This window comes from Conger conger, chromosome 6 (genome assembly GCF_963514075.1).
Source record: "Conger conger chromosome 6, fConCon1.1, whole genome shotgun sequence".
NCBI lineage: Eukaryota > Metazoa > Chordata > Actinopteri > Anguilliformes > Congridae > Conger > Conger conger.
Window position 1 is genome coordinate 38,392,869 of NC_083765.1, and position 26,288 is coordinate 38,419,156.

General features: G+C 38.9%; 1 protein-coding gene across 2 annotated transcripts; it reads left to right on the plus strand.

Annotated features, from left to right (window-relative positions):
• The first annotated feature begins 477 nt into the window (after positions 1-477).
• On the plus strand, positions 478-26,042 carry LOC133131420 (aminopeptidase N-like). Of its 2 annotated transcripts, XM_061246784.1 has the most exons (20): positions 478-1,300; positions 1,915-2,069; positions 3,878-4,020; positions 6,897-7,017; positions 7,919-8,079; positions 10,676-10,789; positions 12,310-12,447; positions 13,084-13,149; positions 14,130-14,195; positions 16,263-16,411; positions 17,415-17,497; positions 18,202-18,335; positions 19,271-19,326; positions 20,147-20,294; positions 20,428-20,516; positions 21,798-21,908; positions 23,947-24,114; positions 24,530-24,670; positions 25,213-25,291; positions 25,529-26,042. In XM_061246784.1, the coding sequence occupies exons 1-20, from the start codon at positions 726-728 to the stop codon at positions 25,697-25,699; spliced, it is 2,868 nt and encodes a 955-aa protein (XP_061102768.1). In that variant the 5' UTR covers positions 478-725; the 3' UTR covers positions 25,700-26,042. The 2 variants fall into 2 exon arrangements, with proteins under 2 accessions (XP_061102768.1, XP_061102769.1); XM_061246785.1 differs by lacking the exon at positions 25,213-25,291 and having other exon boundaries at positions 25,529-25,612.
• Positions 26,043-26,288: the final 246 nt, after the last annotated feature.

Sequence of the window (26,288 nt, forward strand, 5' to 3'; positions counted from 1 at the left end):
AACCTTCTAGGAACTGGCAGACTTTAAAAGCACAAATATGTTATTTGAGAATGTGAGAAAGGGAGGGAGGTTTTCAAAAGAGAAATCCCACCCACCAAACCCCCAATAGCTCTGGCGCCAGCCTCATGCACTGCTGCACACACATGTTCCTGATTTGCCAAACACACTGTAATCTAGTCTCTGTGTGGATCCCAGACCTGCAAGTGCATTCTGGGATTTGAAAATATTTGGGTGGGTGGTGCAACAAGGACAACATTCTTACGGCAAACAGCTGCATGTATCATTATCAGGTGTGAAGGATCCTATGGGAGAGAAGATAATATGTCCCCCTGGCTTATGGAGGAAGTGTTGCTTTGGGCCCTTTGGATGTGAGCCTTTTGTTTTTGGAGATTCAAATCAGTGGGATTACTCTTCCCAGCAAGAGTGGGAGACTTTTCCAGAACTTTCAGAAGTATCCAGATGTGGGAAAACAGTTAACCGGTGCTGTTGTGTTCATTGTCTTACTCCCCAAACAACTTGTCCATACTCAACTTTGTTAGCGCTGGTGTCAGACTCAGAGGTTGTGTGGTCACACAGAACCTGATGGACTGTTCCTGGGAACTACAAAAAGGGATTCTGAGATTCAGTGACTGTTCCTGGGAACTACAAAAAGACATTCTGAGATTCAGTGACAGTTAAAAGCCAGCAGAGTACCTTTTTTTAAGAACATTTCAACTTGATCGAACATGTCCAAGAATGTGTACATCTCTAAGGCTGCAGCTGTGGTCACTGTGGCAGTGGCAGCTTTGGCACTTGCCACTGTCATCGGAATGGTCTTTTTCCACCTCATGCAAACCCAAGAATGCCCTAATCTGCTGCTGCCAACAGTTCTGACCAGCACTTTGGCCCCAACTGGACAACCACCCGATATGAGACTGCCAGGAAACCTGATTCCAGAGAGCTATGAGATTTACCTGCAGACTCACCTGTACACCGAGTTGGACAGCCTCAAGGAGCAGAACTACAACTTCAATGGAAATTCTACTGTGAGGTTCAAGTGTGTGAATGCTACCAACACTATCTACATTCACAGCAAAGAGCTCAATCTGACTGTGTTAGGTGTGATTGAGGAAAATGGGAAAAACGTGCTAGTTAACCAGGTCCACCTGTTGGAAGACATCAGAGAATTTGCTGAAATAGTGCTTGCTGAAACCTTAAGAGTTGGCAGAATTTACTACCTCATCAGCGAATTTATGGGAGACTTTAGGGGATCTAATGTCATGTCTCTCAATAGTTACAAGGAAAATGGAAAAAATGAAAGGTAAGAATTATTTCTCATTGAAGAATGTGCATGGCTTCTTCCTTATGAAATGTATGAGTTTTCACTGAGGAGTAAAGGAGTTAAAGGAAGTGACAGTGAAATCGATTTACTTCACCTGAAAGAACAGTTATTCCCATGTTCCCCAAATACTGTATCTATTCGAGCTTGCATATATCTTCAGCCTCTTGAATATGTCAGCACATTAATGGTAGGTGGCAGGACAATCTCTATAAAAACATTTGTCTTATCCTGGTGTTATGATTATGGTCCACTGAGGGATGCTCTCATGATTATGGATGTGGACCACTGAGGGATGTTCTGGTAAAAGCAAAAATAAGCCGAAACATAAGAGCATGATGTACTGAGATTTTGTAAATCAGAACATGTGTTCACTGTCAAAAATGGTGGTAAATTGTTGATTTGTTGCTTCCTTAACAATTCTCCTGACTGTGGTTCCATTTCATTTCTAAAATGAATACAAAATGGGCAATATACAATGAGAACCATAGTATTTCAGTGCACTTTTCAACTTGACCAGATGTGGCTTTTCTGTGTACATGTACTATGCATGTATTTATGTTTTCTCAAATCCTTCATTTCTTTTACACATCTAGTGTTATGATAGCATTCATTGCAGCTAGTAAAATGGAACCCATGGACGCAAGAAGAGTGTTTCCCTGTTTTGATGAGCCAGCAATGAAAGCCCTGTTTAACATCACTATAATCCACAGGGAAGGCTCTGTAGCTTTAAGCAATATGCCCCAGAAAGGTAAGAATTCAACCATGTTTACTCTCTTGTTGCCTATGAATGTAATACTTTTTCAGTGTTACAAATGATACAACACATCTAATGTCAGCTGTCGCTACATCTCGAGTTGCATGGGGTAAGTGGCCAGTCCAAATTATCTTCCTGGGAACAAAGCAGGGCTGGATCACAAGAGATCTGGAGCAAAGGTGGTGAACACTTTTGGTTTGGAGGGATTCAACCTTGATACACCACACATTCATTGCCTCAAACACACAATGCTGTACATGGGAATGCAGCTTTAAGCATTCTGCAAGCCTTTTTGCAGTTGCATTTTCTGTTCTCTCTATTCTCAATTTTGCGCGCTTGAATATCTATTTATTTGCCGAGAGAACATTATATTGTGACCCCTTACCTCTGCAGGAGTGGAATAAAACAACAAACCATATTCATCTAGCTTGTCAGTTAAATTGCATTATTCAAGATTTAACAAAGGGAACCTGAGTAAATGCAAAACATTTTTGAATTACTGTTTCACCCCTTCATCCATGTCACCCCTGTGAACCCTTATTGTGTGACTCTCTCTGCAAACAAATTTACCTACGGGTACAAATAAAGTAACTTGAACTTGAACTTGAACTTGAAAAAGTAATTGCCCCCTTAAATTTAATAACGGGTTTCACCACATTTAGCAGCAATAATGGCAACCAAACACTTCCTATAATTGGATAAAATTCTTTCACATCACTGAATTTTAACCCACTCTTCTGCTTTAATAAACATAAATTGGTAGATTTTTGATCATTAACTGCACTTTTCAGGTTCTGTAGCATCGCTATCTCTATAAAGTCAGGACTTTGACTAGACCACTCCAAAACTTAAATTTTATTATTAGATTATTTTCAGTCAATTGATGTGGACTTGCTTTTGTGTGTTGGATTACTGTTTTGATAGATACTGTAACCCAGTTACTGTACGTTTCCGCTGGAGCTCATAGACATTTTCCTTAAGAATCTTCAGGTGAGGAGCAGAATTCATGGTTCCATCAGTAAAGTTGTCCAGGCAGCAAAGCATTGACACAGCATCACACTAACATCACCACATTTTGATATGACGTTCTTACTGTGAAATATTGTATTTGCTTTACACCAGACATAATCTAAGCAGTTCTGCAAAGAAAAGTGGGCTAAGAATATCATCTTATACAAAGTGCTGGATTGTAGCCATTGCTGCTGAAGGTGGTGCCACCACTTTTTAAGATTAAGGGGACAATTACTAAAGTGCTGTTTAATAGTACTGTTTAAAATAAATTAAATGTTTAAAAGTGTTTTGTGTTTACCCATGTTCCCATTTTCTAATATTACAAGTTACAAATAAAGAGCAAAAGAAATCAGGAATAAGGTTAATACATTGTCATGGCACTGCAGGTCATTGGTGTTCACCCTACCCCATGTTAAGAACATTTCCATACCTTTATCTGTCTGACGTTATTCTATGTATATAGCATAACTCAGACCTAGAAGACCCAGTGCAGATCAAAGCAATTACTTTTGTTGTGGTAAGTACTGAATATTGGATTTCAGGGCCATACCGAGACCGAGTTTTCCTTTTTAATAGACTAATAAAAATGATATGTATTTTCTATGCCCAAGTGAGTTAACTGTATAATTGGTCAGTCAAGTGCTGAATAATAAGGAAAGCCTTTTGCTCTCCAGAACCTAAGTTGAAACCACTCATTAAATATGAAATATATAACACTAACTGGTACTCATATTGACCAAATATATGACACTAACTGGTCCTCACTGGCCCCAACTTTCTCATACTTGCAGACCAAGTTGAAATGGAAATTGATGGAGAACAATGGATAGTTTCCGAGTTTGTTCCTACTGTGAAGATGTCAACTTACCTATTAGCCTTCACAGTGTCCTGCATGAGATCCAAAGAGATCCATGATGAGAGGCTCATTCTAAGGGTATGCTATTCTGTCATCACTCTGTCCTTGAGGACCGCTTTAGCATAGTTTCCTGGCACCATGACACCAGATTCAACTTATTAATTAATTATGGTCTTCAATCAAGACCTTGACAAGGACTGGGTGAAGCCAAACACCTGCACCCACATTGGCTTTTTTTGGCCGGTATGAATCCAGTAATTTCTGACAAGATGAGACACCCCTGGTCTAAAGAATCCAACCTTTTTGGATAGGGATCCTTTTTGGATCTGCTTTAGGCTGTCAGGAATTCTGTTACTGCCTTGCTCCAGTCCTCTCTTTTTAAAAGACAAAGGGGTGCCCATTAATGGATTTTGAGATGCTTTTTTAAATTGGAAAGTTCTGACAAGACGAGGGAGCTGGAACATTCATTAAGACAGAGCTGAGTATCTGGTAGGTTAACTGAATATGTACCCAGTCCATTCAGCAAAACCCCAAACCATCTCCCAGCTCTAAGGTAGAGTAACTTTTAGAGTAACATCTTCTAAGGAAGATGGTGAGGGAGGCCATAAGTAACTGAAATATTGCAGTTGAAGAATGTAGCAATTGGTTGTGTCTTGGGGCCACCAAGTCTGAATTGATGCCTCCATATCAACAAACTTGTTGGAAGGGTGGCACAAAGACAGCCCTTACTGAGCACAATAAACAAAACCAAGCATCTTGAGTGTGCCAAACCTCGTTCGAATTATGACTGGAAGAGAATGCTATGGTCAGATGAGACCAAAATTGAACGTTTTGGTCATACAGACCATCAACATCAAATGTAATGTATACAAAGAGAAGCACCTTGTACCTACTGTCAGATATGGTGGTGGGTCATCATATTTTTCAGAAGCTTTGCGGCCAGTGGTCCAGGGGTACTATTTAAGATCAATGAATTCGACAAAGTACCAGGAAATCTGGTTGCCTCTGCTAGGAAGCTGAGACTTGGTCACAGACATACATCAACATCCACACAGAAATGGTTAAGTAAAAACAACAACCATGTTCTGCAATGGCCATCTTAGTCTCCAGACTTAAGTCCCATGAAAAACCTGTGGTCTGAACTGAAGATGTTCTGCATGGAGGATTGATCAAAATCCCTCCAAAATTCTCTAACTTTATAGGAAATGACTCATGACTGTGACCTTTGCCAGGGGTGTTTGCACAAAGTATTAAACCAGGGATGACAATAATTGGTGAACCTGTTTTTTGGGTATATATATAGTACTGTGGAAAAAGTTTTAGGTAGGTGTGAAAAAATGCTGTAAAGTAAGAATGCTTTCACAAATAGAAATGTTAATAGTTCAATATCAATATATCAATTAAGTGTCAATTAACAAAATACAAAGAGAGAGGACAGAAGAAAAATCAAAATCAAATCACCAAAGCTTTCAAACCAGCATCAATTCCCTTAGGTACACTTGTACAAAGTCAAAGATTTTGTAGGCATATAGTCAGGTGGGTGATTAACAAATTATACCAAACAGAAGCTAATGATCATCAATATGTAGGTTGAAATACAATCATTAACTGAAACAGAAACAGCTGTGTAGGAGGGTTAAAAGTGGGTGAGGAACAGCCAAAATCTGCTTCCAAGGTGAGGTTGCTGAAAACAGTTTAATGTCAGAAGTCATACACCATAGCAAGACTGAGCACAGCAACAAGACACAAGGTAGTTATACTGCATGAGCAAGGTCTCTCCCAGGCAGAAATTTCAAAGCAGACAGGGGTTTCCAGATGTGCTGTCCAAGCTCTGTTGAAGAAGCACAAAGAAACGGGCAACATTGAGGACCATAGACGCAGTGGTTGGCCAAGGAAACTTGCAGCAGATGAAAGACACATTATGCTTACTTTCCGTCGCAATCAGAAAATGTCAGCAGTGCCATTAGCTCAGAATTGGCAGAAATCAGTGGGACCCAGGTACACCCAAAAAGTGCGGCCAAAAAGCCATACCTCCGACATGGAAACAAGGCCAACCAAATCAACTATGCATGAAAACATAGGAACTGGGGTGCAGAAAAATGGTAGCAGGTTCTCTGGACTGATGAGTCAAAATGTGAAATATTTGGCTGTAGCAGAAGGCAGTTTGTTCGCCAAAGGGCTGGAGATAAGAATGAGCGCCTGCAGGCAACAGGGAAGCATGGTGGAGGTTCTTTGCAAGTTTGTGGCTGCATTTCTGCAAATGGAGTTGGGTATTTGGTCAGAATTAATAGTCTCTTCAATGCTGAGAAATACAGGCAGATACTTATCCATCATGCATTACCATCAGGGAGGCATCTGATTGGCCCCAAATGTATTCTGCAGCAGGACAACGACCCCAAACATACAGCCAATGTCATTAAGAGCTATCTTCAGCGTAAAGAAGAACAAGGAGTCCTGGAAGTGATGGTATGGCCCCCACAGAGCCCAGATCTCAACAGAAGAATTGATGCTGTTTTGAAGGCAATGGGTGGTCACACCAAATATTTTTTTCTTCTGTTCATTCACTTCTGTTCATGCATTTTGTTATTTGATAAAAAAATAAACTATTAACATTTCTATTTTTGAAAGCATTCTTATTTTACAGCATTTTTTCACACCTACCTAAAACCTTTGCACAGTACTGTATATATTTTTGTAACTTTTTTGATGTTTTTGGTTGATTCCATTTAATCATCAATAAAACACACTGCTTTAAACATATTAGAAAATAAGGCTTATGTCAATAACTGTATTATGTCTTTTGCATTTTTTGGGCATATTTATCAAGGGTGCCAATCATTCTGGAGCCACTTTATGTACACTCACTGAGCACTTTATTAGGTAAAGTAGACATGCGGTTATCAGAAGAGCACCTTTTATTCATAAATTACATTTATTGTGTTTCTTTACTGCAGACATGGGCAAGGCCTGAAGCCATAGACACAGGGCATGTGGACTATGTGCACAGTATCACCAGGAACATTCTCACATTTTATGAAGAGTATAGTCACATACAATATCCTTTGAGAAAACTTGGTAAGCAAAGATTTTTTTATGTTTCGACCTGTGTGTACATATGTGTATATGTTGATATCGAAATTGTACAAAAAATGATGTTTTTTGTGCAGTATTAACAAAAGTTTTTCTCTGTTGCTTGTATTGATGCCTTTTTGTTGTTGTTGTTGTTGATACCATAGGCGTAAAAAGTTGAAAGAGCATTTATTTGTCACCATCAAATATATGTCCAATCCAATTCCAAAAAAAATGATCTGAACTGTCTCAGCACTATAAAAAGGGTTATGATCCTTTTTATGTCAATGACATCATTTTACCACTGTCAAAAAAATGAGTAATCTCATTGGTTAGGAGTGGAGAAAGAGACTCAGGAGAAAAGATTGAAAGGTGGGCCTGTAGCATAGTGGTCAAGGTAAATGACTGGGACACCCAAGGTCAGTGGTTCTAATCGTGGTGGTAGCCACGATAAATTCCGCACAGCCGTTGGGCCCTTGAGCAAGGCCCTTAACCCTGCATTGCTCCAGAGGAGGATTGTCTGCTGCTTAATCTAATCAACTGTACGTCACTCTGGATAAGAGCATCTGCCAAAATGCCAATAATGTAATTTAATGTAAAAAATGAAAGTTGCACTGTTAGCCAAATAAATCTGCTTTGTTGTCAAGGCCTGGCTGATAGAAAACCAATATCTATACAAACAAAGGAGGAATCAAGATTAATTTAAAGATTTCCGGTTAGTAAGTTTGATCAAATAACTATACATCTGTATATCATGGCTTAATTAATTATTTAAATTGATTTCAGTTTCTTTAGCAGAAAGACATTAGTACAACAGGACCTTCTCTGCATTATTACAGTATGTTGTATAGATCCTGTACTATCAATTGCCATATACAATGTACTCATTTCTTTGTGTCCATCACAGATCAGGTAGCGGTGCCTAAATTAGCTGATGGCATTCTAGGTGTGGAGAACTGGGGTTTGATCATATATGCCGAGGACGCTCTGCTGTATGATGCAGGGCACTTCTCCACTACACAGAAACAGATATCTGCCATCATTGTAGCACATGAACTGGCACATCAGGTATGTCCTGTGATCATGCTCCGATAGTAAATGTGTAATTACAGAAATCATAGACACAGGGTCAATATGTATAAAAAAGTACAAAAACTCCTTAGTCAAACAGGGAAAGGAAATCATTTTCAGTAAATATTAGAAGCCCACTTCTGACCATAATACAGAAGTTTGTACACATTAGTGTTTGTCAACAGAGTTGAAAGTCAAGGCAGCCATTATGAGGCTGAGAAATAAGAACAACACAGTCGGAGATCATAGGCTAAACAATAGACTTACTGAATCTAACTGTTTGGAACATCATTGCAAAGAAAGAGAGCATTGGTGAGCTTAGTAATTGCAAAGGGTCTGGTAGGCTAAGGAACACCTCTACAAGACTTCTGCATGTGGTTCATTCTGCCAGGGATGGCCACACCCCATTTGTGATTGAGGGTATCTCTGGGAGGTTTTGGAACTGTTCTCTATTTCAAGAGGCACTTGTCAGGGCTGCCTGCTCTCACCCCTTCTGTTTGCTCTGTCCTGGAAGCCTCTGGCCAATCGATATCCATCAAACCGATAAATGTTAACAATACCCAGCATAAATAAACCTTCTATGTTGTGATGTTATTTGCTCATGACATTACAGCTTCATTACCACATATTCTATCCACCTTTAATGAGTTCAGTGCCATATCAGGATAAGAAATAGACTGGACAAAATCTGTAATGATGCCCCTTACCACAGGAATCAGTAAAAATGCCCTGCCCTCACATATACCAATAGTTAAAGGATTTAAATATCTTGGTGTTCATATCCATCCCTCACTCCATTTGATTGCCTTAAACAATTTTCATTTTTAAACAAATAGAGGCTGGTCTCAAGGTGCAGTCTCCATTATTTAAATGGACATTCTTCCACGTAAGTATTTCTATGCCAACTGGACCAAATTCCGTCTCTAATTTTAAATTATGTTTTTCGTATTTTATCTTACATCCAATTACAACTTCCAAGATCCTACTGTATTGGTCTCCTGGCGATGCATTAAGATCTATTCAAGAAAGGCTGGTACAGATGTCAGGATGTAATCCACACAGCTATTTCTATGTGACAAGCTAAATTGCATTTCAGGCCATAATCTCATTTTCTCACAATTTGGTAAAAATTCAAGAAACATAAAAAGACCATCTGTAAATGGCATTTAGCCGCTCCAGTTTTTTATAATTATACACTGTTAACGACAGTGTCATTGACTGTCATTGACTGTCATTCCTCAATGGACAACGTAGGGTGTGCATCCGATTTGTCGGAAAATGCAAACTCCTACACTTCATTACCACTGTCCTCCACTGCCCCAAAAGCTGATCTTTGTGGACTCTCTCCCTCCACTGTCCCATTTTCAAAGTACACAAACAAAATGGATTCAACTACACCCTCCTTTTCTCCCCCAGAGGACAACGATGTACGTTTCAACAGAAGTCTTTTCAGATTTCTGGGTGCTCACGCCCACATACTATGAAAGTCCAACCCACAAAATCTTGCACTGTCCAGACCCAGAAAGCAGAGATGGCAGGGAACTTGAATACCCCCAAATAAGGAAGATATTTAGCCAAATTTGGGTGTCATTATTATCATGCATAGCATCCTACCCAAATTGCTAAATGTCAGTTTGTTTATCCTACAAACATTAAACAATTTAAAACGGGGAAGTGGGTTTATATATTTTGTACATAAAACCAAAATGACTGCACGGCAGTTGCCATTATTTTGGTACGTGAATATGCATGGAAGAATTTATTCAACCAACCGTTTCCAAATGACATATTTTAGCAATAAATTTGTTACAGATGTTAGAGTGGAAAATTGTTTTTCAATGTGAACACTGAACTTTGATAACTCTGATTTAAGGCGCAAAGGGGGGGGGGAAAGACTGCTGAATGTTTTTTTTGCAATTTTTTGTTGAAATTCTTTAAAAATTGTATGATATGATCTGCTGTTTAGTTTTTGATTCTCCATTTTGTGTTATATCCAAGAGGTTATTGAGCTTGCTGGTTTACTTGCGCAAATTCAAATGTGGAATCACTTTCAAGATCAAAAGAGTAAACTGTTGCATCAGCAGATTCTTTCTTTTAGAAACACAGGAAATGGTTTCAGAGCCACTGCTGTGAAATTATTCAAGGTCAACCAGGGTTGCCACTAAAGCTTTGAAATATATCCATCCTGGGAAGTCCGTTTATGGAAATGCGTCAAATGTGTACAAATATTAATGTGAATGCATTATATTGACAGCTGTAACAATGTCCACTGTTAAAATAAATCATGTTCTTTTCATATGTTATCAGTTCACTCATCAGTGTGTTGTCAGATCCTATTAAGTTCAGCAATATCATTCTACCCTCTTGACTCCTCCACCTTTTACATACAGTCAACCTCTGACTACCGTTCATATTTACATTTGCTTGTAATGAAGGTGACTGTTACCTCCCACACCCATCATGCCGACAGCACAGATATTACACACATCACAAATGTGCACAAATGACACGTCAAATACCCCATGCCTCATCTATAACCCGTGTCTAATCTATTACTAAGCTTATCCTCCTTTTTCTGTTTTCCTCCATACAGTGGTTTGGAAACCTGGTCACAATGAGATGGTGGAATGACCTCTGGTTGAAGGAGGGCTTTGCAACATACTTGTCATATCTGGCTGTGGACAAAGTGGAGCCCACTTGGAATATTGTGCGTAATGTATTGCAAAATACACACACAACTCCTTATACTGCACGTTGTTTCTCATACTGTAGGTCAGAGGTGGCTAACCCTAGTGTTGGAGACTCAGACAAGTACAGTAGCAACACAACATAATCAGTTCACCAATACTGCACAATTAAACACCCACATATGTGTGTCCGAAAGTCCATATTGCAAGGTGCCCAGAATACTTAATACATTCTGGACTGTACTGTATTATATTATATATTATATGGATATCCTGCTGTAAATAAAACTAAAACTAAATATTTTCAAATGAAAATTTTTGATTTTAGAATAAAAAACATCTATGCACAGTGCATACTGTTGGTTTTTTTCTCAGCCTCATAATGGCTTCCTTCACTGTCATTGGCACAACTCATTGACACAACATTGGCCTCATGGTGAAAAACACCAATAACAGGCTCCAAAGGCAATCAAAAGCCTAGAATCAAGACTAGATACTGAAAGTTTTCTTATACCAGCATTAAGGAAGTGATTGAATCTAATCAGAAATAACTGAGAAGTCCAATTACCTTTGGTCCCCTAAAATGGGGGGGGGAACTATGTATAAAAATGGATATGATTCCTACAGGCATCACCCTATATCAGGGCGGCACGGATGGTGCAGTGGGTAGCACTGCCGCCTCACAGCATGGAGGTCCTGGGTTTGAATCCCCATCGGCCGCGGCCTCTCTGTGCGGAGTTTGCATGTTCTCCCCGTGTCAGCGTGGGTTTCCTCCGGGTACTCCGGTTTCCTCCCACAGTCCAAAGACATGCAGGTTAGGCTGATTGGAGAGTCTAAAATGCCCGTAGGTATGAGTGTGTGAGTGAATGGTGTGTGTGCCCTGTGATGGACTGGCGACCTGTCCAGGGTGTATTCCTGCCTTTCGCCCAATGTATGCTGGGATAGGCTCCCCCCTGTGACCCTGTTCAGGATAAGCGGGCCAGGATAATTAATTAATTAATGAATCACCCTATATCGATGTAAATACCTCAAAAAAAAAGGAGCCACTGCAAATTAAAGAGGACATAAATTAGCAAAACTCTTTGTCATTATTGGTTATAGCATATTTATAGCATAGATTGAAGGGCAAAAATGTTTATCCATTTAAAATCTACAACACAATAAAGTATGCAAAAAGTGAAGGGGTCTGAATACTTTCTGAAGCCACTGTACACTGTATATTATTTTTTCATGATGTAAAATGGTGACCTTGTAGAGACTGCTTTTGCATTCAAAAAGTTAATGTGGCCCTCAGTGTCTTGTGATTTTTGTTGCTACTCAGCAATTAGCCTAACTTTTCCATTACAGCAGTTGACAACATTTAATTTTTGATGACTGATATAATTGATTAGTTTATTACTTGTATAACTACTGCATTGTGTCTAAACTGATTGCTTATTTTGTTGTTGAAATAAAGACCTAGCAGTTCACTTGGTTGAGGATTGGGCTTGCTGGATTTATGGCAGTCCTTTCTGAAAACTGTTACTTCTGTTCCTTCCAGAAAGATCTCATGGTTGTTCAGGAAACCCAGATGGTGCTATCCATGGATTCTGAAGCCAATTATCATGTCCTCAGTGAGGACAATCTACAAACTCCTGATGACATCATGAACCTGTATGACTTAATCTCGTACTGCAAGGTCCTACTTTCAGTTCATTTTAAATGCTACAGTATATATTTTTCCATTTCCGTTCTCAGTCCTGCTGCTTTGTAACATTTCCTATAAGAAATGTCTGAAAGAGTTGGACAGGTGTTTCCGACTCCATATCCTGTCATTGCTTTCATTTTTGGTGTTCAAATGTATACATATGCAGTATGAGAGGGATCGGGAGTGAGGGGTTTGGGGCAATGTCTGACAGTACGGCTTTCTGGTGCTCCTTCTCTGTCTGTTATGTTTCACTTTGCCTTTGCCAAAGTTTAGGCAGAGCATGGCAGGGCTCTCCTTTTCTCAACAAAACACTGATAAAATTCAGCTAGCAGGCTAGCATAAAAGGAAATGTCAAGGGTGTCACTGTAGGATAACGGTTAGCTTATTCTCTACTGGGACACATTCTCTTCTTGTTCCCTTCAGCAAAGTATTTAACCTGAATTGTTGCAATAAAAGATTAATCTGCTGAAATGGATTGTATATACAAGGAAAATCCAATTTAAAAAATAATTCACAGTTTGGTCCACAAAGAGTGCTAAGTCCTGCTAACTTCAGAAAAAGTTAATTTGGCATCAAAAAATGGTTGTTAGCTATTGTAAAAATTATTATTATTTTGTTTACCTTTAGGGGGCAGCAGTGTTGAAAATGCTGGCCGATACTTTGACAGAGAGTGTCTTTGAAAAGGGTATTCAGGTGAGCCGATCTTCTATTGCTGTACCATTTCCATTGAGCACGTGTAAAAATTGATTTGAACACTTGTACACGCTAGCATCTGTTTATTTTCTATAGCCACTGCTACCAGGGTTATTCATTAATTAAAAATATTATATAAAATATATTATATAAAATTGATATAGAGCTCTTCAAGATAGTTGTAAAAGTATGTCAACCAAGAATGTTGGCACTCTAAAGCAGGGATACACAAATGTGTCCCTTAAGGTCAGTAGTGCTTCTTGTTTCTCTTCTGCCTGATAGTCCATAGTCCAAACATTTCAATGATTGGCCACAGATGGAGCCCCCTAAACACCCTAAGTTAAAAAATATATATTTAAATGCCAAAATCTCTCAGATTTGCCAGTTGGTCCCCTCAGTTTTGTAATCTGTGCATTCGGTTTGCCTGTGGGTACCAACTGGCAAACCACAGATTACAAAACTGAGGGTAACAACTGGCAAAATTGAAAATACAGATTTCCATATTTAAAATCTATACAGTCTAGGGGGCTCCATAAGATTCCACTCACCTGCTGTGTCAGGTTTAAATTAAGCCCTGAATAGAGGGGAGGAATGAAATCCAAGAGTACTGCTAGCCATGACAGCCAGATTTCAGTGTCCCTGCTCCAAAGGATCTTTGCCAAGGTTTTTAAATGAGACAGTTTGGACCCTGGGAGCCCTATGCTATAACATGAAATTGCAATGTTATTAATTCCTTTAGTCTTATTCATGTCTACTGAATGAAGGCTACACGTAAACTCTGCAGTATTGGAACGGAATGTATAATTTTATATTTACAATACAAAGCCTTGTGACACATTTACTCCCACCATTGCCATGATTGTCAATCAATACAATCAGAAAGTCTGTTTTTCACCCAAAATATGTTTAACCAGTTTGTGATATTCAACCAGTCGGTCCATTGAGTTTACAGTCATGGAATAAAGCTTGTATCTCCTCAGTCTTTTTTGAAGACTTACCAGTATGACAGTGCTGAAACACAAGATCTTTGGAGTCACTTACAGATGGTAAGTTTAAAATGCAATATTACAACATCTACAGCAGCTAAAACATATGCACTAATACAGAATCTGTTCCCTTACTGACATTTGCAGTACCTTCAGTGGAATAAATTAACATGTATACAACAGACTACAATGATTCTAACCCATGTTCCTATATTCTGTGCAGTGTATTAAAATAATGTAACATTTAGTATTATTAGCCTTCATATTATGTTTGGGGTCTATTTGGCCCCATTCAGTGTTTGACATCTCTCTAAAGCAGGGTTCCAGACTAACTTTTCCACTGGTAGCACTGGTGCTACCAACTTTCTCAGTTGGTCGCACCAGCATATGATTTGGTCGCACCTTTTTTCTTTGTACAGCATGGTATTAATCAATGACCTTGATGAATAGTTGCATACCCTAGTTTTGCATTGATGTAAAGATTGACAGTGACTCCAGACTTGTTATTTGCAAAATATTTTAATCTGAACATAACTGAACATAACAAAACATAACAAACATAAAAGCAAAGCATAACAGCTTTGCTTAGCATAACACTGCTGTATCCTTCTTACGTCATTTACATAGTTACAGAACTGTCCGATCACGCCGAATCACTGATAGAAACAAGATGAATTAATGACGATTCAGAAAATGTATAACTTTTAAAGATTTAAATAAATCCTATGGTGGGACTTTTGCCATTTATGCACGGTACGACAGGAAATTCCGGTGCCGTCGAACTTAATCGAATGCTTTTATTTATATCGTCCGAATGACCAAGTGCCGTTAAAAAGCAAATTGTATGGCTTTGTGCTATTCGCGTATGCTAGCTACATCATGCTAACATCGTACAGGGACCAGTAAAGGCTTAGAACACACTAGCACTTAGTTATTGTAAGTTTGATCACCTCTACTGTGAAGTAAAAAAGTGGACAAATTACGTTTTCTGTGAGAAATCTATTGGCGAGCTCACGTGCACACACAGCGGTCTACATTCTAAAGCTCCACTTTGCCCTCCCTACTAACAGCATAACTTATTAGCTGCAGCATTCATACGTGAACTGAACACTGCCAAACATTGAATGTTTTGGACCCACAAGATTAATGAACAGTTTTTATCCCAAGGCCATCACCAAACTGAACTCTGAATTTTGTGGTATTCCAATGTCAATAAAGGAAATCTGAATCTAAATTCACCCGTTCGTACCGCAACCACGGGTACTGCGTTAGCCATTGTGTTCGAAAGCAATACTTTTTTTTCTTCAGTCGCACCCTGCTTCCACCTGCACTCTTCTCCCTGCTGCCTGCACTCTCATCATCAGTCGTGTGTGATTCGGGACATATTGTTGGCTCTCCCTCTCCACCAGCCTCCTTCTCTCTCTCCTCACTTTGTTTTTTAAAATAATCTGTAATGGACCGGTTCATTTTTTTGATTGTTTGTTTGTTTCGCGCCTTTTGTCTTCAGCGCCGCTACGTACACGCGCACGCGCACTAATGATGAAGGTACAGGCAGTAAGAGTGCAGGTAGGGAGAGAGCGACTGAGCCAGGGAAGAAGAAAAAGTACTATTTTCAACCACAATGGCTAAAGCAGTACCCGTGTGATATTCGCTGCCGGAGCGGCACCAAAACACCGGTGATCATCATGCACTCGCACTAATGCGACTACGTGAAATTGTAGCTCGCACACTCTCAAAAAATGGTCGCATATGCGACCATTTTGGTCGCAGTCTAGAACCCTGCTCTAAAGGTCAGCCCAACCACCAGTTAACCAGTTCTTAAATCTTGATACTGTATGATTCTTCTCATTTGAAATTTTTTTGTGATTAAACAGGAATTAAACATAATGCTATGTTTTCAAAAGTCCTGTACAAACTGTGCATACAAAGGGGTGTGGGGTTAGCTTTACCCTCTGTAGTGGTATGAAATGGAAGAAAAGATACAACCATTTCTATTTTTATGTCAGATTTCTTTGTGAATAATTCTGGTGGCACTTTCCCATACATTTAACCCCAAACATAAAATCACAACATAACATGAGGGTTAAAAGATTTGACATAAATCATTTTCTTTTATTTTATTTCAAGGCAGTGGACAACACCAGCCTTGACATAGTTGTAGCAGAAGTCATGGATACCTGGATACTACAATCTGGCTACCCTATGATAACCATCAACACCACATCTGGAGAAGTGTCACAGGAACACTTCAGTCTCAACACAGACAAAGAACAGAAGTCAGTCTTGAATAAGATACCATTTTTAACACCACACTAGTAGAGATTAAACTAAGACAAAGGTGATGGAAAAAAGAAGGAAAGAGTAAAATGTCCAGTGTTAATTCAACTCAGACAGAGTACATATGAGGCCAGTTGGAGCCACAGGAACCCTGTAAGAGTTGGTTTAACACTGAACTTTTTACTATGTACGACTGGCCTTGTCTTCTTTATTCTCCTGGTGCTTGAAAGTTCCCATCCAGGCTATTCCCATAGTTTTGACACTGCCATTGGATCACAGTGACTTGGATTTTATTATCTCAAGTCTTAATAATCTTTGATTACAATGTTCTTGTGATGCCATAATGCCTAATTGTAACTTGCACATTAAACTGTCCAGTGCTGATTAAATTCAGACAGAGTTTATAGTATGAGTTCATTTGGGACCGTATGTACACTGTAATCCCTAGATTAGTTAACTTTACTAGAAAGTTGTGTGGAAACTCGCTGCCTGAAGTCATTTAAGTCTTTACATATGGTTAAACATAACTGGTTAAATAGTACTGTATGCACTTAGAGCTCAAGTTGAATAGAGGAGACATTTTAAATTCAATACACTAAAACTTAGTAAAAGCTACGACGGCGTATTAGGGCCATTAAGCTACTCGTTAGTTCACATAAATAATTTATTTTCTAGAACTCAAATGGCACTCACGCAGTTTAGCGGTAACTCCTCATGCACCAATCAGGAGCCAGTACCCACTGTTGTTAGGCAGAATTTTGAAATATTGGTTTCTACCCTGCAGAAACTTATTATACTGACTAATATCTGCCTAACACAATTATTACATTTAATAATTCACCTGAATATTGCAAAACACTTTAGTGCTGGTTTAGTAAATTCCTTTTTAACATAAAATAATAAGTAATTGTTTCAGTGTACTCTGCAAGAGATGATTCAACACTGAAAAGTGTACCGTTTACATTCTTCTTTCTTCTGTCTTTGTCTGTTTGCACTTGACAGGGTTATTTGGCAGGTTCCAATAAAAGTGATGAAATCAGGCTCAGGAGAGATTGGATCTGATTTGCTGACTGTGGATGGACCAGGTAAGAACAGACCTGATTCAGGAACACTTGGTAAGAACAGAGCCCATTCAGGAACATTTGGTTAGAACAGAGCTCATTCAGGAACACTGGGTAAGAACTGAGCTCATTCAGGAACACTGGGTAAGAACTAAGCTCATTCAGGAACACTGAGTAAGAACTGAGCTCATTCAGGAACACTGGGTAAGAACTGAGCTCATTCAGGAACACTGGGTGAGAACTGAGCTCATTCAGGAACACTGGGTAAGAACAGAGCTCATTCAGGAACACTGGGTAAGAACTGAGTTCATTCAGGCGCACTGGGTAAGAACTGAGCTCATTCATACACTGGCACTACAGATTCTGTGATTTGAGAGCTTAATTAATGCGTAATCGCATGTTATTACATGTGATTACACATTAATATACATGTGAAACAATATATGCTGTAGAATTTTTCTTTTTTCTTTTTCTTTTACAAGGGTGTCAAATAATAATCTTTCATGTCCATCATCGCTAAATAACTCATTTGAATTTATGGTTGAAACTCAAAATACAAAGATGTGAATTCCAGTCCTAATGTCTGCAGAAATATAAAATGTGATATAAAATGATGTTGATGAGCATTTACTAAAAGCAAGTTATGGGATTGTAGTGATCTTAAAAGGGATGGATTTGTGGGGTGAATGACAAAAATGTATCTGACAGGTGCTGTTTTCTCTCACTAGTGTCGAAGCCGGTGTATCAGTGTAATGAAAATGAGTGGATTATTGCCAATGTTAACTGCACTGGGTATTACAGAGTTAACTACAACCCTGAGAACTGGGAAAAACTCCTTCAACAGCTGGAGACAGATCACCAGGTAAATCCTGTACACATTCATCTCCATTTAAATTTTCTTTCAGTCTTTCTGGCTGCTACAAAAAAAGGTGCCACAGCACGTGAATATTTTTGAATATCTGTGTTAAGATACATAATTAAATATATTTTTCACATGTAATCATAGTGTTGTAATAAGATTGGTTGGTGTTGCTTTAATGATTTGAAAGACTTATAATACATTTGATAAAAGTAAAGTTTAATTAATATCACAGGAACATTCGTTTTTCGAAAATGCAATCTTACAAACATAATAAAGTGGGTACAATCAGTGCTGATGTTTAATTAAAATAGCTGTATATACCAGTATATTATAGTGCAAAGGACTAACATATGTTAGGTTTCAGTTCCCAGTCCCGGGTGTTTGAATGTAGTCAAGCGGACAACAAGTGTATCATTGGTACCCTTAATAAAAATGTCTTCAAAAAAAAAAAGGCTGCATCCAGACTTAAATCCCATGAAAAACCTGTGGTCTGAACTGAAGAGGGGGGTATCCCAAAGATATCGATGATTCTAAAACATATTGCATGGAGGAATATTCAAAACGTATTAAACCAGGGGTGCCAATAATTGTGGAACCTGTTTTTTGGAAATACAAAAAAGGAGGACTTAATTCCATTGAATCATAAATAAAACGCATTGCTTTATACTTGTTGGAATATAAAGTTTATGTCAATAACTATTATTCTTCAGTTTACAGCATTTGTGTTATTCATTTATAAATAAAGGTTGCCAATAATGCTGGAGCCGATTGTACACTGGATTGCATCAGAAGAATACCCTACGAATACCTACCCTAAGTCTTGTCAGTCACTCCGCTAAGTTAATAAAGAATAATGGTATTACAGGAGCATGTGGAATAGGCTTAATATCCTCCATTTTGCACACATTCACCATGTTTTGCATTTAATCTTTCAGAAAATACCCACCCTCAACAGAGCTCAGCTAATTGATGATGCATTTAATCTGGCAAGGTGAGCTCAATGGTCTCGTCTCTTCCCTTCTCCGGAAAGAACACACTATTCTCTTCTCTCTTCACATTACAGGCACTATTTTCCGGCTGTGTTGCAAGCTGTCACTCTGTTATTTTCATCATGGACTTGAAGCACCTGAGTGCTTTGGTCATTTTGTGTGCTGCATTGGGAAGACAGCCACTGCTCAGGGTGTGTCAGTCGAGATCAAGCAGCATGTTACATTTTTGGTGCGGCTTGTTGAAACTTTCCACGCAGACTAGTCTGCCACCCGAGTCCACAAGTATTCACTTTTTATTTATTTTTATTTCTCCCTTATTTAACCAGGTGACTCCCATTGAGATGGTTATCTCTTTTACAAGGGAGTCCTGGCCAAGGGAGAAACAAGCAGAGACTACAACTTAAAATGCATTACCATACAAAAGCACAACACAGTTACACATTAATACAATCTTAAGTAAAACAGTCTCAAGTAAAACAGCAGCAGACCTCAGTTTTTAGTGTCTGAAGTAAACTTTTAAAATAACCGACAGGGATGTAGTGATCCAGTTTGATAACTTTCTGGAGCTGGTTCCAGGACCATAAGCATGATCATGAGCATAAAAACATCCAGTGTCCTCACACCCCGCAACATAGAACATACAACTTTCCTGATTCTTGAATATAGAGCCCTATGTGTTTGATAGTGATTCTTGAACAAATGTGTTTTGAACAAAAATGCAAGTATTGTTCGATTCATTCTTAGGATGAATAAGAGGCATCGGAATACCAAATATTATTTGTAAACCTTAGTATCTTCATTGATATCTCTTTTCTTGTCAAGATTTAAATATGTTGATATCACCCTGGCTTTGAACACCACCAAGTATCTCTTGAAGGACAAAGAGTTTCTGCCATGGGAAACTGCCAATGAAAAGCTGCTTCATCTAATCCTCATGTTCGATCGCTCTGATGTCTGTGGCCACATGAAGGTCAGTCAGTCAACCCAAGCGTCAGCTCACCATCACATTTCAATAGCAGTATGTGTGTAATCATATTAGTCTAAATAAAAATAATTCATACAAATTGAATATGATGGCACCCATCTCACTACTGTGTTCCCAGGCATATTTAAGGAAGCTAGTAGGTCCACTTTATGACCATTTTGAAAACTTCACAATGAACTCATCCATCCCGGACAGTCACACTGCCCAGTAAGTGCCATTATTATTATGTCTATGACATTCTTTGCAAAACTTTGCTAAACTTAGCTAATTATTTGGGTGATTTACAGGTCAGTTCACTTTTTAAAATCACACATGTACATAGTTTATCATGTTTTAAATGTGTACAAAAGTGAATTGCTGCGTCTATGGAGCATAAACTGAATGGTATAGAATGGTAGTTGATCACATCACAAAAAAATGTATGTAGGCCTATGCATCAAAAATATTATTGCAATGTAAAATGGAGCTGGATAGTTCTGAGGCGATGTCACTGTTTCAGCTTCTGTCTCCATAATCTTAGCAGCTCCTTAGACAGCCTCAAGTTGCTATTGCTAACATAACTTAGCTTTCACTAATAACTAATAAATCATTAGTTTTATGGTTCTCTACATTTTCCTAAGGTGCTTAGGAGAGTAGTTCTTCACCAGTCTCCACTTCAAATCACTACTTGGTCTTCCAAAAGACCTTCGTGCAATTGGTAGTTTACAAATTCCCATCAATGCACTGACTGACACGCAGAGGTTTGTGTGTAGAAATACACTTACAGAGTATGCTATTAGATATAATCTGGGAGCACACACAACAATTACATTTGAAGTGATTTGGGTGATTTGTGATTTGGGTCACCGGTTCGTCACAGGTGATGTTACTAATGGATGGCATCTAAGTGAAAGTAATTTAACAAATAGCAAAACACCTCACGGTAGTATAAAGTGTAGGCTATGATATTATGTGTACCAGGTAGACGTAGCTAAGCATTTTTTTTCATCTGATGCAAGATTAATTTTCCACCCTTTGGAGTACTTTAGGCATATGGGCACCCATGGCCAGCCCACTTTACTGAGGAGCGCTAATGCTGTGCACAAATTAAAAAGATAGAAAAGGAAACAGGCGAATGAGAACTATAGCCGATTTATTGATTGCCTGCATGGACACGCTTGCGACAGGCGTTTGAGGCTTGCAATTGCGATTTCTTTGTGAAACGCGCAAAATGGTGCAGGAGAAATCTGTCGCATCTCGCAGATCTTTTCAACTTCCGTGAAACGAGCCCTGCATCACAAATTCGAAGTTTCTTGTACAGTTAAAAACATTAATGCTGTTAATGCTGTAATGTTCAATATTACCATTCAGGGTAAACACCTATGATTATCATTACTTTAAAATATCATTTTATCCACCCCTTGTTACAAGCCCAGTTCTTTAAACCACATGGTATGAATGAATCGTATGAGAAAATCATTTAGCAACTGAGTATGTTTTTCTCTGCAGGCTTAACCAGATTAATGCAGTCACAATTGCTTGTGCCATTGAGCTTCCAAAGTGCAAAAAGATGGCAACGAATCTATTCGAAAGACTGCGGAAAGACCCAGCCACAAATCCGTGAGCAAACATTTCTTTCAGTTGCGCAATGAAAATGTTTCAAATATTATAGCTGGGGGAAAGCTGCATGACATATGCTGATCTTGCCCTAAGTTTTGAAAACTATTCTGTTTGTGTGTGTGTGTGTGTGTGTGTGTGCATGCGTGGGCATAATTATTGCTCAATTCATGTCATTAATTTCTTTGTTTATACGTTTGAGTTGTGGCCAAAGGATTGTTTCAATATTAAAAACAAGCATCTGAGGGATTGTATGGTGTGTTCACAGAAAATGGCTGATTTTCAACATCTTTCTCTGGATAAAGCTATGGAAATAAAAAACTACAGAAAAAAGTGACAATATAAAGAAACAACATGCACAGACACATAAGAGAAAGTGTACAGTGGTGTGAAAAAGTGTTTGCCCCCTTCCTGATTTCTTATTTTTTTGCATGTTTGTCACATTTAAATGTTTCAGATCATCAAACAAATTTAAATATTATTCAAAGACAACACAAGTAAACAATATTTTAATAATAATTTAATAATAAAATGAAGGTTTTTATTATTAAGGGAGAAAAAGAAAAAGTGTGAAAAAGTGATTGCCCCCCCTGTTAAAACATAACTTAACTGTTGTTTATCAAACCTGAGTTCAATTTCTCTAGCCACACCCAGGACTGATTACTGCCACACCTGTTCTCAATCAAGAAATCACTTAAATAGGACCTGCCTGACAAAGTGAAGTAGACCAAACGATCCTCAAAAGCTAGACATCATGCCGAGATCTAAAGAAATTCAGGAACAAATGAGAAAGAAAGTAATTGAGATCTATCAGTCTGGAAAAGGTTATAAAGCCATTTCTAAAGCTTTGGGACTCCAGCGAACCACAGTGAGAGCCATTATCCACAAATGGTGAAAACATGGAACAGTGGTGAACATTCCCAGGAGTGGCCGGCCGACAAAAATTACCCCAAGAGCGCAGCGACGACTCATCCAAGAGGTCACAAAAGACCCCACAACAACATCCAAAGAACTGCAGGCCTCACTTGCCTCAGTTAAGGTCAGTGTTCATGACTCCACCATAAGAAAGAGACTGGGCAAAAATGGCCTGCATGGCAGAGTTCCAAGATGAAAACCACTGCTGAGCAAAAAGAACATTAAGACTCGTCTCAATTTTGCCAGAAAACATCTTGATGATCCCCAAGACTTCTGGGAAAATACTCTGAACTTTTTGGAAGGTGTGTGTCCCATTACATCTGGCGTAAAAGTAACACCGCATTTCAGAAAAAGAACATCATACCAACAGTAAAATATGGTGGTGGTAGTGTGATGGTCTGGGGCTGTTTTGCTGCTTCAGGACCTGGAAGACTTGCTGTGATAAATGGAACCATGAATTCTGCTGTCTACCAAAAAATCCTGAAGGAGAATGTCCGGCCATCTGTTTGTGACCTCAAGCTGAAACGATCTTGGGTTCTGCCGCAGGACAATGATCCAAAACACCAGCAAGTCCACCTCTGAATGGCTGAAGAAAAACAAAATGAAGACTTTGGAGTGGCCTAGTCAAAGTCCTGACCTGAATCCTATTGAGATGCTGTGGCATGACCTTAAAAAGGCGGTTCATGCTCAAACCCTCCAATGTGGCTGAATTACAACAATTCTGCAAAGATGAGTGGGCCAAAATTCCTCCACAGTGCTGTAAGAGACTCAATGCAAGTTATCGCAAATGCTTGATTGCAGTTGTTGCTGCTAAGGGTGGCCCAACCAGTTATTGGGTTTAGGGGGCAATCACTTTTTCACACGGCCATGTAGGTTTGGATTTTTTTTCTCCCTTAATAATAAAAACCTTCATTTAAAAACTGCATTTTGTGTTTACTTGTGTTGTCTTTGACTAATATTTAAACTTGTTTGATCTGAAACATTTAAGTGTGACAAAAAAAAAAAAAAAAGAGAGAAATCAGGAAGGGGGCAAACACTTTTTCACACCACCGTATGTGTCTGTGCAAGATCTGAAGCAAATGCATGTTAGTCATATTTTCCATGGTGAATGTGATGTGCATTGCAGGATACACCCCAACCTGAGGCCCATGGTGTACTGCAGTGCCATAGCTTCAGGAGGAGAACTGGAGTGGGACTTTGCCTGGGAGATGTTGCAGACCTCCCCCATTAATCAAGAGAGAGAGAGGCTTATGGAAGCCCTGGCCTGCACCAAGCACGTCTGGATCCTCAACAGGTCAGAATGGAGTCAAACACTCAATTACATCATGGCTTTCATAATCTGCTATACGGCTCTGACTCTAAACATCTAAGTTGTAAATGAGTATGTACGAAAGATATGAGCCCTCCAAGGCCGCAAGTCAAGTTAAAGTACTATTCCTTGGTACACACTCTCAGAAGAAAGGATTCCAAATCCCACAGAAAAATCTCATAGTTGGGGTTTGCAATTTTTGAGTGTATTTCATAGGTTCCAATACACCAGACACACTCAGAAAAACATGTAAGTATCGGAATACAAAATTATGTATTTGACCCTGGTTTGATCCTCTACAGTTGACAAAGCATATTACTCCGATAGGAGAGCCTATAAATATGATCAAAATTGGGGAGGGAAGGGAAAAACAGGAATATAATCCCATTCTTTGTGACAGGTACCTTGAATACACTCTGAACCCAGACAAAATCAAGCCAGAGGACTTCATTTCCACTATCAGCCTCATTGCCAAGAATGTGGTAGGGCAGTCACTGGTCTGGGACTTTGTGGCATCCCAGTGGTCCAACATCATCAAAAAGTGAGTTCCTGTGCCTTACTGAACCCATACAATATGGCTGGGATCATCAAATATGTCCCTTGAATCCAAATCCAGCCCTGGTTTTCTCTATTCATACTACTGATTGACCTTCAGGTCTTCATACCTGACTCCCAGGTAAAGGGAGGGTGGAAAACCAGGAGTTCTCTGCCCTTGAGGATCGTGATTTGATGATCCCTGCATTCAGTTTCAGTACTAAAGATTTTCTTATGGTGGTAACACAGCAGATCCTAACTGAGCAGTGCATCTGTTGACCAGCCCGTCCTCCTGTTCTTTCTGTGCAGGGCTGTGCCATATGTTTTGTATTGTGTTGTCTTATGATACTGCATATGCTATAGTTTTGTGTTTTTATACTCTTAGCAAAGTCAGCCTTGATCTTATCTGGTATATACATGTTAAATTAACTTTGATATAACTTTGAACTGTGCCATATTTCTGGATTTCTACATTTTAATTCCATTGTAAATGGCTCCTGACTTCCACACTCAGATGTTGTTTAACATGAGTGAGATTATTCTTTTCAGGTTCGGGAAAGAATATTCACTTTATCCCTTAATTCATGGGATGACGCAGAGAGTTCCTACGATAAATGAGCAACAACAGGTAAAACTGTTTGTAACTTAACCCAGTTCATTACCTGTGTCACTTTGTTGACGTCCAGTTCTCTAGCTCTCTGTTGCTTTCTCCCTCACTGTGACTTAGTTGAGTGGAATTGTGTGTCATTGCCTTTATTTGGGAAAGGGGCATATCCTCTGTGACAATGATGACTGAGTTTCTGATGATGGGGTCAAAGTTCATCTCCTAACCATGTTCCATTTTGATTCCTTTGCCTCGCTACAGTTAATGAAGCTAGAAAAAATCTACAACGAAATGTCCCTTTACCACTCTGGTGAAAATTTTTTTGAGTACATCCTGAATATGAACAAGATCAACATCAAGTGGGTGGAGGAACACAAGCAAACTGTTTCCCAGTGGTTTCAAAGGGAGATTTCACAAGGAGACAAAGTCTGACATTTTTATATTTTTGTTTTATTTAAGCAAGACTGATTTTTTTTCTTCTTTTTTGTATGCTTTCTGTTCTGTGTTAACAGCTGTTGCATGAGTAGTTATTGTACAGTACATATTATCCTCGCTCCCCAAGGTACACAGCATACAAATTCATCAAAATTATTTGTATGTTATGTGCAGCCAACACTAACATACCACATTGACACATTTGATATCATGGGATGATATGTGAGGAGGGTGTTCTTGGGATGACAATTCTGGATGCTTGTTACTTGTTGATGTATATGTTCAAAGTTTGTATTAAATATGGTTTTTGTTTTGATTTTCAGTGTCACTCTCACACTTTGAAATTGAAATTTTACATTTGTTGTTTGATATTGCAGATATGTGTATCAACATTAAATTACGTTAACCTTCCACCAAAATTTTAGGTTTAATGTTTATATTACTTTACACAAAATGCATTAAAGGCCCATAAACTTCAAGGTACTAAGATTGAGCTTTATATTTATCATGCACAAGATCTGTTAGATTTCCTTTCAAATAGAAGTCAGTAATCCTTTCAGTAGCAATACAAGAAGTATTGTCAAAA

Bases quoted from the DNA above. Each gene is read 5' to 3' on its own strand.
- LOC133131420 (XM_061246784.1), top strand. From the start codon at position 726: ATGTCCAAGAATGTGTACATCTCTAAGGCTGCAGCTGTGGTCACTGTG. The intron at 13,150-14,129 runs GTGAGCCGATCT...GTATCTCCTCAG, and splicing joins TCTTTGAAAAGGGTATTCAG to TCTTTTTTGAAGACTTACCA. The intron at 18,336-19,270 runs GTAAATCCTGTA...TTAATCTTTCAG, and splicing joins AGCTGGAGACAGATCACCAG to AAAATACCCACCCTCAACAG.